Source organism: Canis aureus, chromosome 27 (assembly GCF_053574225.1).
Source record: "Canis aureus isolate CA01 chromosome 27, VMU_Caureus_v.1.0, whole genome shotgun sequence".
Classification (NCBI taxonomy): domain Eukaryota; kingdom Metazoa; phylum Chordata; class Mammalia; order Carnivora; family Canidae; genus Canis; species Canis aureus.
In genome coordinates, this window is record NC_135637.1 from 41,761,380 (window position 1) to 41,780,599 (window position 19,220).

Here is a 19,220-nt window from a genome sequence, read left to right on the forward strand (position 1 = left end):
CAGAGCCATCAGAGCCACCACGGGGACAAGCAGGGTGCAGGGAGAAGCTTCCAGAGCAAGTGTCTTAGCATCTGAAGCATCAGTGAAGCATGCATGCTCATCGCCGATGCATCGATGTGAACTAGACTGTCCAGGGAGAAAAGAAGGGGTGATTCAGGAGGCTGGAGGCACGAGAGAAGACGGCAGATTGAGAGCAGGGCAGGTGCTTCCAGATGGCCTGGCAGGAAGTGTGCAGGGAGGCTGAGGAGGGCTCAGGTGACCAGGCCTGCGGTGTGGAGGGACAAGGACTCACAGCTTGGCCTGCAAGACGGTGTCCGCAGGCCGGTGGTAACCAGATAAAAACCAGGGAGACCGTGACACCAGCGTGTCCCTGAGCCTTGCTTTAGTTGTTAATCCACGGGATGTTGATAAAAACACAATTGTGCTTCAGCAACTGTGAGATGGTGAACTACTAATAATTTAACCATTGGACGTTTGTATTAGGTGCCCAGAGCATAAATATGCCAACTAATAATATTTTTTTAAAATAATGCACTTAAAATAAGACTTTTCTGGGCTTGGTTGTAGATACTCCATGCATGCACTAATTCATCATCACTCAGAAAATAAAATAGGAAAAAAAAATAAATAAAATAAAATAAAATAAAATAATAAAAAAAGAAAATAGGCTTTCATATTTCTATCTCTTCGTTGCTTTTTGCTTTGTAACTGTGGTGATCACAAGACTTTCCATCCAAATGGGGACAGTTTTGAGAGCGAAAGAGATAGTTCGAATAATTATACAAAGACAACAGGCATGGATAGGAACCATCCTGGGCTAACCAAACATATGATTCTTATTCAAAAGAATTTTAAATAAATTAAAATTTATGTCCCATTTTAAAAATTCTTAAGTGATTACAATCATTTAAAATTTCGGACAGTAAAAATAAAGAAAGAAAGAAAGAAAAAAGAAAGAAAGAAAGAAAGAAAGAAAGAAAGAAAGAAAGAAAGAAAGAAAATAAAAAAGGTAAATTTGGGACAGTGTTTTGAAGTGGGACATCCTTTCCCCTTTTAATTGGACTCATTTTGATCCTTTAATATTCTAATATTAGTGGACTGCTCCATTTTGTTTTCCTAATTTCCCCTTTACATTTTGTCAGTATACTGAATAGATCCCTGGCTGAAATAGATGAAATAAAGATGATAAATCTCTTAACCATGACACCTAGCAGATGTTAAATGTGCATATAGCTTTTTAAAGCAGAACTTTCAAAGTCCAGGAGAAAACACTTCACTTTATTTTATTTTTCCTTAGCTCCCGAAACAGAAATTGGGATCAAATCCAATAAAAACTTTTATGGCCAATGAAAAATCAAGCGTTATTAAAATTAAAAAAAAAAGGAAGAAGTTGAAAGACTTACTACGGAAAACTGCCAGATTGTAGCATGTCAACGGATCCCTATACAAAGCCTCAATATTCAGCTATTATTCAAGCAGGTAGCACATAATTATTCCTATAGATTGATACCTTTGCTTATTATCCTCTTGACTGCACACAAAACACAGTAATTTGAATCTAACAATGTCTGTAAAAACTTCCATTAATAATATAAAGTGTTATTAAAACATAAAAAATTATCTATGGCCTGTTCCAATTGATTTCTGTTGCTGTAATTGATGGGCTGAGCTTCACTGTACCCAGGTACACCTGGACAACTAACTTTGAAAATAAAGGAAAATAATTGATTTCAGGTGTGAAATGAGGCAGTTTGGTGACCGTGCTTTGTCAGCTTTCCTAACTCCCACAGAGAGCCGCACCGCAGGGCTGCGTGTAGATCAACAGCAGACAATGGATATATATTTGCGAGTTTCATATAGTTCCGTGATAATTGAGATAGTCCGTGCAAGGAGATAAATCTCATGCATGGCCCTTTTATACCAATGGTAAAAGGGGTCTGTCTTAGTTGAATGACTCCCAAACCCCTACTGAGTAAGATCCAAGGGGAAAAGCCACCTCACCTAAGGCCTTCCTCCTGGTCTGGCCCTATCCCTCGTTTCTCCATTAATTGCGTGTGCCTCCAGGCTTTCACTCTGCTCTTCCTGATGTTCGAACATACTTTCCACTTTTTCCATTGGCCAAACCCTTCTGATACACCAGCTTCTAGCTTGAGGTAATCTCCACAACATCTTCCCTGAGTCCCCAGATTAATTTCCATGTCCCGATTAATTACTTTTCACCTGTCTCCTATTAGAAACTGACAGGACATATTTGATTTATCAGCCTGTGGGACTCTCTACCCTCATAGACTACAAGTTCTTCAAAGACAGAGGATGACCCAATAATCTCATGACCCGGTAATGTGTAGTGTGATCGGTGCTCACAAAAGATGTCCTAATTCCAGCTAAAATTAAATGCATGTCGCATAGTATTGTTTGCAGTTGTACCGACCGTTAAACCAGATGACCATTTCCAAGCAACTGCATCTTGGTGAAGTGAAAAGAGTTATGGCCCTTGCTTAGATAAACCTAAGTTTCAGTCTCAGTTCTGTTGCTCATCAGTGGGGTAACTCCGAGCCAGGCCCTTACCCTAGTTGAGCTTTACTTTCCACATTCGTATTGATGAGCTTTATGAAGGGTATGGCTCTAATTCAATGAAAAATGTACTTAACTTATACAAGCTCAGTAAGCTTCCTCATCTTACTTCCTCTTATATTGGCACTTTTTAATTAAAAAAAATACCCTAGGGCTGCATTTCTATAGCTATTGTTCTGTATGTACAGCTATGAGAAAGTCATATCATACAGACCAGACCCACTCGATGTCTTGGTTTGGTTCCGTTCTATTATTTAGAGTGAGCTTCTCTAACCCTCATCTCTACTCCAAAAATTGCCATTATTCCTTCACTGTCCAGCTTAAATCTTCCCTGCCCAGCAAAGTCTATCAGAATTGATTGACAGATCATCCTGGTTTCCACAATACCTCTTAAGTGATTTTATTACAATGCAGTAGGTATTATTTAACTGCAATTGTAATGCCAAATGCATTCCCCTAGCTTTCAGAATTTCTCCAGTCTAGGATCATTTTTCAAAATAAAGAAAATAATGAGACATATATTAAAATAATTTTTGAACAGGCAGGATCTTTTCTTTTTATGTTAGAAAGACAATATTTTAAAAATAATATGATATTAAAATAAAAATATGTATAAATTCATACACATTTAAAATATATTCATGACTTCAACCTTTGTGGTCAAGAATTGATTCCTTTTAGCAAGAAAAAAATTAAATGGTAGAAGATGTAGCAAAGTTACATTATGTAGCATTATATACATCTGACCCAAGCATTTATTACATATAAAAATACTCAGTATTTGAATCACATCATAATATAAACAGGTATATTAAAGAAAGTAACATAACTTAGTAAAACAGTTGCACTTCACTTTTTTAAACAAAAAACTGGCTAATTGCAGATTAATTTTAATTTTTATAACATAAAAGTGCCTATAATAGCCACTACAAGTTTCTTTGATCAGTACTTTACAAACACAAAGAAATAAGAAATGAGTTTAATTTACCTTAATAACCAAATCAAATTTCTGGTGAAAGTCTCTGTTTACTGGCTCCAGGAGACTAAGTTCTGCAGTCCTAGGATGCATTTGGAAAAATCGCGGGTAATCCTCAGGAGTCCCTGAAAGACATTGAGATTTCAGCACATAATTGAGAACAATGAGTAATATGTGTGTGTGCTATATCTATTTCCCTTCATTAACTGAAGAACAAAATCACAATTTCATTAGTAAATTAACTTTCAAAATTATGCAGTCTAGGGAAAGGAGACACAAATGTGGTATACAATTAATTAGCTTATGAGAAAGAAGACGGAAAATATTTCTTATTTGGATGATTCTCCAAATATCTTTTATTAGGAGAGTTCTTTAATTAATTTGAAACTTCACCACATGAAAAGAGATATTAAGTGTAGGGAGAGCAAATTTTGAAGTATAAAATTGTGTTTTAATGGTGCATAAATCTTAATTATAGCCTGCATGGTCTTTCACTGTATCTTGTAATAAACAAAGACTAGTAATTTGTACCAAATATTAAGCTGCTTGAAAATTAAAATGAACATATTCTGTTCCAGCTGGGCAAATATTTTTCTTAAGGCAAGAATCCAGCTAATTATATCAATTATATTAAATAAAAATATACTGATGATACTCTTAATGCCTAGAGAGAATATTTCTTAAGTACAGGCATTTTAGTGATTTGAAATACATTTCTTCCTGCAGAAATATTCTTCAGTTGCATTATCTTCTTTTGTATTATGTGATATTCTTTTTCTCAAATTGATGAATAAGTAGAAGTCAAATAGTATAACTATAAAGTATATGTATGCATTTGGCACAAAAATAACCATAAGAATAAAATAACTATTGCTTACAATAATTAAAGCCTACTGTATACTAAATGCTTTATGTTAATAATCATCAAGAAGTTTGTAAATAATTCCCATTTTACAGAGACGGACTTAGCAATTTCAAGATGTTAACTAATTTGTCCAAATCAAAAAGACAATATGACAGGACTTGCATTCAAATCCAGATTCTTGGAGCTAGATATAGCCAAAAAGGGATTAATTTCTATTCCTCCTCTGCTTCAACATTGAGACAAGAAGAGAAACTCTCCCGGGGCATTATGTGAGGAGAAAAAAAAAAAAAAAAAGTTTGCCAGTAAACTAGACTTGAAAATACAGAAATAGTCAAAATTGCACATGGCAATTTAGCATATGATAAAGTAGTCATCTCAAAACAGTAGGGGAAAATGGATTCTTGAATACTAGCATTTATCAAATAGAACAGCCATACAGAAAGTGATCAAATTGCATCCATTTTTTATACTAGAGTAAACCCCAAATGGAGAGGATATTCATATATAATAAACAATGAAACAATACAAGTGATAGCAATAGATGAAAACACAGATGAATTCTACTATAATGTGAGAGTGGGCATATCTCTCCTAACTATGGCTCAAAATCAAGAAGCAATCAGGGAATAGAGAGATAAATTTGATGACATTACAAAATGGCTTGGCAAGACACAATAAACAAAGTAAAACCACAAGTGACAAGCTAGGGGAAATATTTGCAATTAACAACAGACACAAAATGTTCATATCCCTAACATATGTAGATTTACAAATTAGAAAAGAAAAAGATCAGCAACACATTAAAAAGAATGGGCTAGATAATGAAGAGTTCATAAAAAGAGAAAGAAACGACTCTTGACCATTTACAAGATGCTCACCTTTATACACAGAGGAAAAATTCAAATTAAAGCCACACTGCGATTCCATTTTATTTTATTTTATTATTTTATTTTATTTATTTATCAATGAGAGAACAGAGAGAGAGAGAGAGAGAGAGAGGCAGAGACACAGGCTGAGGGAGAAGCAAGTTCCATGAAGGGAGCCTGATGTGGGACTTGATCCCAGGTCTCCAGGATCAGCCTGGGCTGAAGGCGGCACTAAATCGCTGAGCCGCCAAGGTGCCCTCTGATTCCATTTTGTATTTATTAGATTAGCAATGGTCCAAAGTGGACACCATACTCTATTGGTAAGCCTGTGAGAAAATATGCACTTTCAGACATTTCTGGTATTTTTAAAAGAGTGCTATGAAACCTATCATGGTAATTTAGCATAGTCTATGAAAATGATGTATCAGGAGATTCTAAGAAGAAGGCAAAGTAGGAAGCCTCAGGAATCTCTCTCTTCATGTAGACAACAATTAGCAAAAATCTGTCTGATGTAACTATTTCAGAATTCTTGAGTCCATTGAAATCTTCCAACTTCCAGAGTAGTGTTTGGGCAGTAAAATATGATTAATTTCTATCAAGCACAGTAGTGGCTACCCATCCCCCATCCCTCTGCCACTTGGCAGGCAGCTGAGCATTCATTCCTGGAGAAACTTATACACAGCTGTTGGGAGCAAGGATGGGCAAAAAGGACCATGTCCTCAAATATCAGAGATCTGTGCTCTCACTGGAGATTGTTGATTCTGTTAACAGAGGTGTAGGCAACTATTCTTGTGACACACCACCTCCATTGGTGTAAGCCCCTCCACTTTGGCTGCAGTAATTTCCAAGAGACCTGAAGGGTCAGCATATTTTTCACCCTGGTCATTTTTCTCTTTGTTTTCCCTTTAGAAGCCAGGCATTAAAGACAAGACATCCTATATGGGGCTCGGGGCGGGGGGGAGACATACATACCCAGGGGAAGGAATAGGCTCAGAAATTACTTGAGAAGACCTTAAGTTTACATTTCAGACTAGTCCTTAGCACAGAAATAGACTACAACATTAAAAAAAAATTCAGTCAACAAAAATAGAAACAAAAATCAGTAAACCCTGGAAAAGTGAAAAAATCTGATTTTTAGAGTTACCATATTTTATTAGATTCAAATGTCCAGTTTTAACAACAACAACAGAGTGTACAAAAAAACAGAAAGGTATGGCCCATTCAAAGGAAATAAACCAAATCAACAGATATTGCCCCTGAAAAAAAAACCTGGTTGATGACATACTAGAAGAAGATGCTAAAACAACTGTATTAAAGATGCTCAAAGAACTAAAAATAAGTGCAGAGAAAGTCAAGAAACTAATGTATGAAATGGAAAATGGAAATAACAATAAAGATAGAAAACCTAAAGAGAAACTATAAGAAATTCTGGAGCTGAAAAGGCCAATACTGAAATGAAAAGATTACTAGAGAAGTTTAAAGACAGATTTAAGTAGGTAGAAGAAAGAAACAATAAACTTGAAGATAGGGTAATGGAAATTATTGAGTCTGAGTAAGGGGAAAAAAAAAAAAAGATTAACAAAAAGTAACAGTGCCTGATTGACCTGCAGGGTACTAGTAAGACCAACATTTGCATTGTGGGAGTTTCAAAAGGAGAAAAGAGAGAAAGGGGTAGAGAAAATGTTTGAAAAAATAATGTCTGAAAACTACCAAAGTTTGATATCAGATATAGATATAGATCCAAAAAGCTCATTAAAATTAATGTAAGATGAATTAAGAGAGACTCACACCAAGACACTTCATCATTTAGCTCAAAAGACAAAGACAAGGAGAGAATCTTGAAAGCAGCTAGAGAGAAGTGACTCATCATATGCAAAGGGTGCTCAATAACTTTATCAGCCTTTTTGCTATCAGAAACATTGGAGGCCAGTGGACAGTGGCTCATGATAATCAAAGCGCTAAAAGAAAATAAAATGTTAGAAAAGAATTCTATAACTAGCAAAACTGTCCCTCTCAACTGACAGAGAATTTAAGACATTCCCAGGTGAAAGCTGAGGGAGTTCGTCATCACTAGACCATCTCTACAAGAAATATCCCTGGAGTCCTGTGGGTTACAGTGTGAGGACACCTGGCAATAACTTGAATAGTAGGGAGAAATAAAGTTTTCAGAAAATATAAGTATATGGGCAATTGTAAAAGATAGTATTATAGTAACAATGGTCTTTAACTCTACTTTGTGGTTTCTGCATAACTGAAGAGACTAAGAGATTTTTACAAATTACTGGTTTATGTTTTCAGGCACTCCATGGGCAAATATGTGACTTTGTTACACAAACAACCTAAAAAGGGTGAGGACAAGCTGGGGAAGCACGGAGTTTTGTGTGTTATTAAAGTTAAACTGTGAGAGTTTAGTTAGAATGTTATGACCTTAGGATTTCAATATAATTCCCACGATGAAGAAAACGAGTATAGAATATACACAAAATGAAATAAGAAAGGAATTTGAACACTACAAAAAACCCACAACTAAACACAACAGAAGATAGTACCGAAGGCAATGAGGGATGAGAAAGCTGTAACATATGTGGAAAACAAGTAGCAACATGACCGAAGTCCCTTCTTATCAGAAATTACTTTAAATGTAAATTAATTACACTCTCCACTCAAAAACAAATGGATTGGGCAGCCCGGGTGGCTCAGCAGTTTAGCACCACCTTCACTCCAGGATGTGATCCTGGAGACCTGGGATTGAGTCCCACGTCGGGCTCCCTGCATGGCGCCTGCTTCTCCCTCTGCCTGTGTCTCTGGCTCTCAATCTCTCTCTCTCTCTCTTTCTCTCTCTCTCTCTCTGTGTGTGTGTCTCATGAATAAATAAATAAAATCTTTAAAAAATGGATTAAAAAAAAACATGATCTGACTATACGCTATCTATAAGACACTCACGTTAGATTCCAAGACACAAATAAATTGATAATGAAAGGCTGACATATGGTATATCTTGAGGGTAACATGATAAATGAAATAAGCTAGTCGTAAAAAAGACAAACACTTCATGATATTAATTATATAAGGTAGTTAGTCACAGAGACAGTAGTTAGAATCGTGTATTCCAGCAGTTGTAGGAAAGAGGAGAATAGGGAATTATTGCTTCCTGAGCATAGAATTTCAGTTTGATAAAATGAATAAAGCTCTAGTAATAACTTTATGAATGTATTTAATATCACTAAAGTGTATGCTTATAAATGGTTAAGATGGTAAACTGCATGTATGTGTATTTTACTACAATAAAAATTGAAGAAGGGACACCCTGGTGGCTCAGTGGTTGAGCGTCTGCCTTCAGCTCAGGGTGTGATCCCTGGGTCCTGGGATCAAGTCCCGCATCAGGCTCCCTGCAGGGAGCCTGCTTCTCCCTCTGCCTATGTCTCTGCCTTTCTCTGAATCTCGGAAAAAAAAAAAATTCTTGGCAGGATGAGCACTGGGTGTTATGCTATATGTTGGCAGATTTAACTCCAATAAAAAAATTAAAAAAAATAAAATTGAAGAAAATCATATTAGCATTTATTTTTGACCCAGAACGTCTATTTCAAGGATTTTTTTTTTTTTTTTTTTTGCATTTTAACAGTAAAAGATAAGTAATCACCTACATATACATCAATAGCAGTTTGGTTGAGTAAATGCTGATATATCCTCAAGTGGATAATAATGGAAATGAAAAGAAATGAATGTTGAATATCTTTACCTATTATTGTAGAGGTATCTTCAGTTATATTAAGTGAAAAAACTTGGAGAAAAGTGCATATAGTATTGCTTTTAAGAAAGAAGAGCATATAAACATATAAATAAAAGGAAATATATATATGAGTGAATATAAATAAAATGATAAAATATAACACTAAAAAAGTGTTACATATGAGAGAGACAGAATGTGTTGAGGGAATAGGCAATGAAGCTAGATTAAATTAACTATATCACTGGTTTTTTTGAGTCATATAAATATTATATATCATTAGAAGACATTGAATATAAGGGCAGATTAAAATATTGAAATAAAGTAATCTAAATGTTTATTCAGTCGGTGTCATAAACACAGATAAAGATTATTCCAGATAATTTTAAGAGATAGCACCCTGATGTCACATTCACAGTGCAATGTAGTTCTAGAATAATAGAAATTACAAAACACCTGGTTTATGATATTCATATGGTTCATGTTAGTGTTGTTATTCGAAGATGGTCATGGATGTATTTTGCCAGAAGTTAAATGAATAAGTATGCGGTGTCTTAATTCTATCATTTTCAGTGTTAAAAGCAATTCTCATCATAGAAAACTGGATTGCTCTAGAAACTTAAGGAAATTTATGGCTATTCTCCAAGTTTTGATATTGCAGATATGTAGGAATTTATGATCAGCCTCAGTCAAATGTTACTGATGGATAAAGCTATAACTTCCTTTGGTAGAGCAAAAACAATTATGATATACAACTTATCTCCAGATGATTTTCAATGAAAACCTTCAAATGACCCTTGGGTGTTAAGTACTTTGCAAAAGCCAGGCTATTACTGAAGTATAAAAATGTTTTCCAAGAACAGAAGTTCATGTCTAAGTTCAAGAACCCTACAGATTCACTTAATTTTCCCATTTAGGAAATGCAATACTCATTCCATTTAGCAAAGGTATACTTAATTCATCCAAAAAGGTTGCTCCTGGGTTTTCAGTTCAAGATGGTGACATAGGAAGACCCTGAACACAACTTCTCCAAGGAACACCCCAAATTACACCCATTAATAAAACAGTTGCTCCTGAAGGAGAATGGAGGGCTGACTGGATAGCTACTGAACATCCAGAAAGAGTGAACAGCAAGAGAGATGGAGACACGGTAAGGGAGGGAATCCCACCCCCTGTGTTGTGAATGGCAGGGAGGAGGCTCCCTGATGAGGAGCCTGGAATAGAACCCTCTGTCCTTGGGCACAGAAAGTTTAAAAGAGCAACTGGCACATAGAAGGGACAACACTAGAACTCCTCAGAGCACCAGAGGAGCCACCGGATGATCCCAGGTCAGAGAGCCTGGAGAATGACACAGTTCACATTCCCACCACACCTTACAGGCCTAGACCAGAGCAGGGTCCAAATACCGTCACAGGTGGGTCCAGCTATCACAGTGAGCTTGTGACGTCAGAGAACCCAGCGTCCATAGGCCCACAACAGTGCTGGTCACACTGGAGCACAGAAAAAGAAGCCAGGGCTTACAAGGGCCATGGAACTCTGGAAATGCTCTTTCCCTGTCCACCTTAAAAGTTCAGACTGGAAGAGGTCTGAAAGCCATAAGGGACAGGCTCAGGTGCCATAGTTAGTGGGTCTCAACACTGTCACTGAAAAGTCAGATCTTCAAAGAAAGCTTGCAACCTCAGCAAGCCTGGGTTCTGCAAGCGCACACCAGCCCCAGTCACACTAGGGCACAGAAAGAAAAGCATCACTTTAATAGTGCCAGGGACCTGAGGGAACATTCTCTCCCCCCCCCCCCAACCATTAAAGCTCAGACTGGAGCAGGGTCCAGCTCATCAGTGAGCTGGCAACTTCAGGGAGCCAGGGTCGACAAACCCACACCAGTCACCTTGGGATGCTAAACAGAAGAAACAAGCTGTGGCTTTGTGTTTGCTTGTTTAAAAATATATTATTATTATTATTATCATCATTATCGTTAATATCATTATTATTATTTTTACTTTTTAAAAATTGTCTTATTTTGTTTTTATTTCTTGTTTTTTTCTTTTTCTCATTTTTCTTTTTCATTTATTATTATATTTTTCTTTTATTATTATTTTTCCATTTTCTTTTTTTATTTAAATATTTTATTTAAAAAAATAAAGATTTTATTTATTTATTCATGAGAGAGAGAGGCAGAGACACAGGAAGAAGGAAAAGCAGGCTCCATGCAGGGAGCCCAATGTGTGCCTTGATCCTGGACTCCAGGATCCCACTCTGGGCTGAAGGCAGGCACCAAATCACTGAGCCACCCAGGGATTTCTCCCTTTTCTTTATTAAAAATATTTTATTTATTTCAGAGAAAGAGAGAGAGAGAGAGTACAAGCACGGGGAGAGGCAGGGGGAGAAGCAGACTACCTATTGAGCAGGGAACCCAAAGCGGGGCTCAATTCCAGGACTCTGGGATCATGGTCTAAGCCAAAGGCAGACGCTTAACTTACTAAGACACCCAGGCACCCCTCCATTTATTATTTTTGTAAAAAGCCATAGTTTAAGAGGATAACTTTCATTTACAACTATAGCTCCAACCAACCAGCAAAATTCACCAAGCATACACAATCTACACAGGGAACACTGTAGACAAGACCATTTGTTCAACTTTAGACAAGAAGTCATTTTGCCCAATCCATGGAAACACAAAAAGAAAGTCAAACAAAATGGGGAGGCATAATAATAGGCTTTAAAAGAAAGAACAAGGAAAAAAGCCCTTAAATGAAAGAGAGATAAACAATATGCCTGATAAAGAATTTAAGTTAGCGATCATAAAGATACTCACTGGGTTACAGAAAAAAATAAATTAATTAATTAAAAATTTTAAAAAAAAGGAAGCACTCAGTGAGACCTTCAAAAAAGAGATAGTCATCTCTTTATGTCTTCCTCAATTTCTTTCAGAAGTGTTCTGTAGTTTTTAGAGTACAGATCCTTTACCTCTTTGGTTAGGTTTATTCCTAGGTATCTTATGCTTTTGGGTGCAATTGTAAATGGGATTGGCTCCTTAATTTCTCTTTCTTCAGTCTCATTGTTAGTGTCTAGAAATGCCACTGACTTCTGGGCATTGATTGTGTATCCTGCCACACTGCCAAATTGCTGTGTGAGTTCTAGCAATCTTGGGGTGGAGACTTTTGGGTTTTCTATGTAGAGTATCATGTCATCTGTGAAGAGGGAGAGTTTGACTTCTTCTTTGCCAATTGGAATGCCTTTTATTTCTTTTTGTTGCCTGATTGCTGAGGCTAGGACTTCCAGTACTATGTTGAATAGCAGTGGTGAGAGTGGACATCCCTGTCTTGTTCCTGATCTTAGGGGAAAGGCTCCCAGTGTTTCCCCATTGAGAATGATATTTGCTGTGGGCTTTTCGTAGATGGCTTTTAAGATGTTGAGGAATGTTCCCTCTATCCCTACACTCTGAAGAGTTTTGATCAGGAATGGATGCTGTATTTTGTCAAATGCTTTCTCTGCATCCAATGAGAGGATCATATGGTTCTTGGTTTTTCTCTTGTTGATATGATCTATCATATTGATTCCTTTACGAGTGTTGGAGCAGCCTTGCATCCTGGGGATAAACCCCACTTGGTCATGGTGAATAATCCTCTTAAAGCACTGTTGGATCCTATTGGCTAGTATCTTGAGAATTTTTGCATCCATGTTCTTCAGGGATATTGGTCTATAATTCTCCTTTTTGGTGGGGTATTTGTCTGGCTTTGGGATCAAGGTACTGCTGGCTGGAGAACAGTGAAAATTAACAAGATAGGAAACAACAAATGTTGGTGAGGATATGGAGAAAAGGGAACCCTCTTGCACTGTTGGTGGGAATGTGAACTGGTACAGCCACTCTGGAAAACAGTGTGGAGGTTCCTCAAGAAGTTAAAAATAGATCTACCCTACAACCCAGTAATTGCACTACTACTGGGTATTTACCCCAAATATACTGATGTAGTGAAATGCCAGGACACCTGCACCCCAGCGTTCACAGCAGCAATGTCCACAATAGCCAAACTGTGGAAGGAGCCATGATGTTCTTCGACAGATGAATGGATAGAGAAGATGTGGTCTATATATACAGTGAAATATTATTTAGCCATCAGAAAAGATGAATACCCACCATTTTCTTTGAGGTGGAGGGAACTGGGAAAATAAGTGAAATAAGTCAATCAGAGAAAGACAATAATAATATGATTTCACTCATACATGGAATATAAGAAATACTGAAAGAGATTTTAAGGGAAAGGAGGGGAATTGAGCGGGAAAAAATAGAGAGGGAAACAAACCATGAGAGAATCCTAACTCTAGGAAATGAACAAAGAGTTGTGGAGGGGAGGTGGGTAGGGGGATGAGGTACCTGGGTGACAGGCATGAGGAAGGTACATGATGGGATGACACTGGGGGTTATACTATATGATGGCAAATTCAATTTAATTATTTTTAGGTTTATTTATTTATTTATTTTAATTTATTTTACATATATATATTTTTTTAATTGGAGTTCAATTTGCCAACATATAAAATAACACCCAGTGCTCATTCCATCAAGTGCCCCCCTCAGTGCCTGTCACTCAGTCGCCCCCACCCCCTGTCCACCTCCCTTTCCACCACCCCTTGTTCGTTTCCCAGAGTTAGGAGTCTCTCATGTTCTGTCTCCCTCTCTGATATTTCCCACTCATTTTCTCTCCTTTCCCCTTTATTCTCTTTCACTATTTTTTACATTCCCCAAATGAATGAGACCATATAATGTTTGTCCTTCTCCGATTGACTTATTTCACTCAGCATAATACCCTCCAGTTCCATCCACGTCGAAGCAAATGGTGGGTATTTGTCGTTTCTAATGGCTGAGTAATATTCCATTGTATACATAGACCACAGCTTCTTTATCCATTCATCTTTTGATGGACACCAACGCTCCTTACACAGTTTGGCTATTGTGGACATTGCTGCTATAAACATCAGGTTGCAGGTGTCCCGACATTTCACTGCATCTATATCTGTATCTTAAAAATTTTAAAAAATAAAGAGATAGACAATATTAAAAAGAATAAATAGGAGTCAAAGAATATAACCTATAAAACAAAATAAAACACACTACAGGGAATCAACAGTAGATGAGAGGACACAGAAGAAAGTATCAGCCATCTTAAAGACAGGATAATGGAAAGCACACAAGCAAAACAGCAAAAAGAGAAAATAATTTTATTTATTTATTTTTTTTTTTGAGAAAATAATTTTAAAAAATAAGGATGATTAAGAAATCTTTTGGACATTGAGTGACCAAACATTCACAGTATAAGAACCTCAGAAAAAAAAAAAAAAAAAAAAAAAAAAAAAAAAAAAAAAAAGCCTCAGAAAAAGAAGAGAGAGAAAGGTGTAAAAACTTTATTTGAATAATAATTGAAAACTTCCCTAAGCTAGGAAGGGAAATAAACATTCAAGTCCAGGAAACACAGAGAGTTCCAAACACGATAAACTCAAAGAGATCCACACCACAGCACATAATAATTAAAGTGTCAAAGATAAAAGATAAAAGAGAGAATCTTAAAAACAGTGAGAGAGAAACACAGAAGTTAACCATAAGTTTATCAGCTGATTTTTCAGCAGAAAATTTGCGATGCATAGAGTGGCATGATATATTTGAAATGCTGAAAGAAAAAACCCTACAAACAAGAATACTTTACCCAGCAAGTTTATCACTCGGATTTGAAGGGGAGAGAAAGAGGTTCCCAGACAAATAACATATAAAGGAGTTTGTCGCCACTAAACCATCCTAACACAAAATGTTAAGGCCACTCATTTAAGTGGAAAAAAAATAGCCACAATTAGACACAAGACAAGCATTAATAAAAAGATGTAAAATAGACAACATATGCATAAACTGTGGAGAAGGGATTTGATAAAGTAGAGAAGGGAAAAATAAAGATTTTTTCTCTTTCTGTTTTATTTTCCTTTTCAGAATATATTTGAGCTTAAATAACCACCAAATTAATTTGGATGGCTATTTACTCACAATGTTATATGTGAACCTTATGAAAACCATAAACCTATAAAAATAAAGAGAAAAGAAAGCCAAGGAATCAGTATAGATATTAACTGATTTCAAAAGAGAGAGAGAGAGAGAGGAAGAGAAGAAGAAGAACAAATAAGAACTACAAAAAACCCAGAGAACAAATTTTTTAAGCATCAGTAAACACATATTTATCAATAATTAGTCTAAATGTAAATGGTATAAGTGCTCCCATCAAAAGGCACAGGGTGATAGAATGGATAAACAAAACAAGACAAGACCCATCTATATACTGCACCTCTGACATAGACACATACATATTGAAAGTGAAGAGATGGAAAAACATTCACCAGGCAAATGGAAGGGAAAACATACAAACAAACAAAGCCAGGGTAGCAATACTTATGTCAGATAAAATAGACTTCGAAACAAAAACTGTAATGAGAGACAAGGATGGAAACTACCTAGTCATAAAGAGATCAATCCAACAAGAAGATACAACTGTGGATATCTACACTCAACACTCAGCACTCAATACATTAAGGCAGAGATTATCAGACATGAAGAGAGAAATTGATGGTAATACAGTAATAGTAGGGAACATTAACACCCCACTTATATGGACAGATAAATCATCCAGATGGAAAAATCAACAAGAAAACAGTGTCTTTGAATAACACATTGGACCAGACTCACAGATATAAACAGAACATTCCCTCCACAAACGTCTTTTTAAGCACACATAGAGCAATACCCAGAATAGATCACACATTAGATCACCATAAAACAAGCCTGAATAAATTCAAGAAGCTTGAAATAATACCATGCATCTTTCCCATCCACAGTTTTTGAAACTAGAAATAAATCATAAGAAAATAATTGGGAAAAATAAAAATATGTGGATACTAAACAACATGATACTAAACTACCAATGGGCCAAAGAAACAGCCAGAGAAGAAATTTTAAAAACATACATGGAAGCAAATGAAAATGAGGACTCAGTAGTCCAAAATCTCTGGGACACAGTGAACACAGTTGTAGGAGGGAATTATTTGTCAATACAGGCCTACCAGAAGAAACAAGAAGAACTTCAAATAAACAATCTAAATGTATACTTAAAGGAACTAGACAAGAACAAACAAAGCTCAAGGTGAGTAGAAGACCGTAAACAGTAAAATTCAGAGCAACAATAAATGAATAGAAAAAAAAAAAAAAACAAGCAAGCAAGAAAAAAAAATGAATGAAACTAGGAGCTTGTTCTTTGAAAATATAAACAAAATTGACAAACCTTTATCCAGACTCATTGAGAAATAAAGAGAAAGGACCCAAATAAGTACAACCAGAAATGACAGAATAGAAATAATAATTAACACCACAGAAATACAAAGGATTAGGGGCACCTGGGTGGTTCAGTTGGGTTAGTGTCCAACTCTTGGTTTTGGATCAGGTTGTGATCCCAGGATCATAAGATTGAGCCCTGTGTCAGGTTCTGTGCTCAAGCTCAGTGTCTGCTTAAGACTCTCTCTCTCTCTCTCTCTCTCTCTCTCTCTGTCTCTCTCCCCACCCTTCTCCCATAAAATAAATAAATAAACAACTAAATAAATAAATCTTATAAAAATAGAAATACAATGGATATAAGAGAATAATATGGAAAATTACATGGCAACAAACTGGACCACCCAGGATAAATGCCTAGAAACATACAATCTTCTAAAACTGAAACAGGAAGAAATAGAAAATCTGACAGACTGATTAATTAAGTAATGAGATTGAATTAGTAATGAAAATAACTACCCAAAAATAAAAATCCAAGACCAGATGGATTCACAACTTAATTCTATGAGACATTTATACAAGAGTTAATACCCATTCTTCTTAAACTATTCCAAAAATAGTACAGGAGGGAAGCTTCCAATACATTCTATGGGGCCAGCATTACTCTGATACCAAAATCAGACAAAGACACCACAAAAAAAGAAAATTTCAAGCCAATATCTCTGATGAACATAGAGACAGAAGTCCTAAAGAAGATATTATCAAATTGCAAGAATACATTGAAAAGATCATTCATCACAACTCTATAGGATTTATTCCTGGATTGCAAAAATGGTTCAATATTTGCAAATCAAACATCATGCAACACATCAACAAAATAAATGATAAAAATCATATGATAATTTCAATAGATTCAGAAAAAGCAATTAACAATATTCAATATCCATTAATGATAAAAAATTATCAAGAAAATGGGGTTAGAGGGAACATACCTGAATGAAATAAAGGCCATATAAGAAAAACCCATAGCTAACATCACACCCAATGGTGAAAAACTGAGAGCTCTCCCTCTAAAGCAAAAGCAAGACAAGATGTCCATTTTCACCACTTTTATTCAATATAGTACTGGAAGTTTTTGTCACAATAGTTAGAAAAAAAGATAAGCATCCGTATTGGTAAATAAGTTAAACTATCACTATTTGTAGTTAGTATAATACTATGCATAGGAAACCCTAAAGACTTCAACAAAAATCTACTAGAAGTAATGAATGAATTCAGTAAAGTAGCAGGTATAAAAATAATAATCAGTAGTGTTTCTTTAGAATAACAATAAAGTTACAGGGAGAGAAAATTTTAAAAATCCACAAAATTTACCATCATATCAATAATAATAAATTATCTAGGAATACACTTAACCAAAAAGGTAAATGATCTGTATCCTGAAAACTGTGAAACACTGATGAAAGAATTTGAAGATGACACAAACAAATGGAAAGATATCCCATGCTTGTGGACTGGAAGAATTAATATTGTAAAAATGTTCATATCACCCAAAGTGATCTACAAATTCAATGCAATCCACATCAAACATCAAAAACATTTTTCACAATACTAGAACAAATAATACTAAAATTTGTAGGAAACCACAGAAGACTCTGAATAGCCAAACCAATTCTAAGAAAGAACAGACCTGGAGGTATCACAATTAAATATGCAATTACAACAGAGCTATAATAATCAAAACAGAACGGTCCTGGCACAAGAATAGAAAAATAGATCAACAGAACAGAATAGAGAGCCCAGAAATAAACCCATAATTTATATGGTCAATCAATCGTCAACAAAGGAGTCAACAATAAGCAATAGGGAAGAGACAGTCTTTTCAATAAATGGTGCTGTGAAAACTGGACAGCTACACATAAAAGGATGAAACTAGACTAGTTTCTAACATGTTACAGAAAAATAAACTCAAAATGGATTAAAGACTTACACATGAGATCTAAATCTTAAAAATCCTGAAGAGAACACAATAGTGTCTCTGGCATTAGCCATTGCAACATTTTTCTAGATAATGTCTACTAAGGTCAGGGAAATAAAAGCAAAAATAAACTGTTGGGACTACAGCAAATTAAAAAAAAAATCTACACAGCAAAGGAAATAATCAACCAAACCAAACTAATGGCATCCTGATGAATGGAAGAAGGTATTTGCAAATAACATATCTGATAAAGGGTCAGTACCCAAAATATTTAAAGAACTTATAATACCCCAAACCAAGAAAACTAAAAATTCAATTAAAAAAAATAAGCAGAAGACATGAACAAATATCTCTTCAAAGAAGATAAATAGGTGGAGGTGGCCACCAGACTCATGAAATGGTGGTCAACATTTCAATATTATCATGATAAATGATATCCAACATCACTCATCATCAGGGAAAGACACAATGGAATATTACACAGCCACAAGAAAGGATGAGGTTGTGCCATTTGCAATAATATGGATGAACCTAGAGGGTATTTATGCAAAGTGAAATGAGTGAGACGGAGAAAGGCAAATACCATATGCTTCCACTCATAAGTGGAATAAAAAAATGGGTAAACAATCCCAAGGCAGAATCAGAAATGTAAATACAGAGAATAAGGTGATGGTTGGGGAGGGGGCAGTTGGGGGGCTAGGGTGGAGGCAGGGTAAAGTTGGACAAATAGGTGAAGAGGAGTAGGAGATATGGGCTTCCAGTTACAGAATTCGTAAGTCATGGAAATAAAAATCAGAGCATGAGCAATATGGTCACTGATGCTGTAATAGGAATGTAACAGGACAGATGGGAGTTATACTTGCAGTGAGCACCGCACAGGGTATAAACTTGTCAAATCGCTATGTTGTACTCTTGAAACTAATGTAATGTTGTA

At 35.9% G+C, this 19,220-nt stretch overlaps 1 protein-coding gene across 2 annotated transcripts in view; it reads right to left on the reverse strand.

Moving 5' to 3' along the window:
* The window catches only part of PCDH15 (protocadherin related 15), an 869,139-nt gene that overhangs the window by 349,451 nt on the left and 500,468 nt on the right, over positions 1–19,220 (reverse strand). For both annotated transcript variants that reach the window (XM_077874888.1, XM_077874887.1), the window contains exon 11: positions 3,563–3,675. In XM_077874888.1, the coding sequence (XP_077731014.1) occupies positions 3,563–3,675 (113 nt within the window). The remainder of the gene's footprint in view (positions 1–3,562; positions 3,676–19,220) is intronic.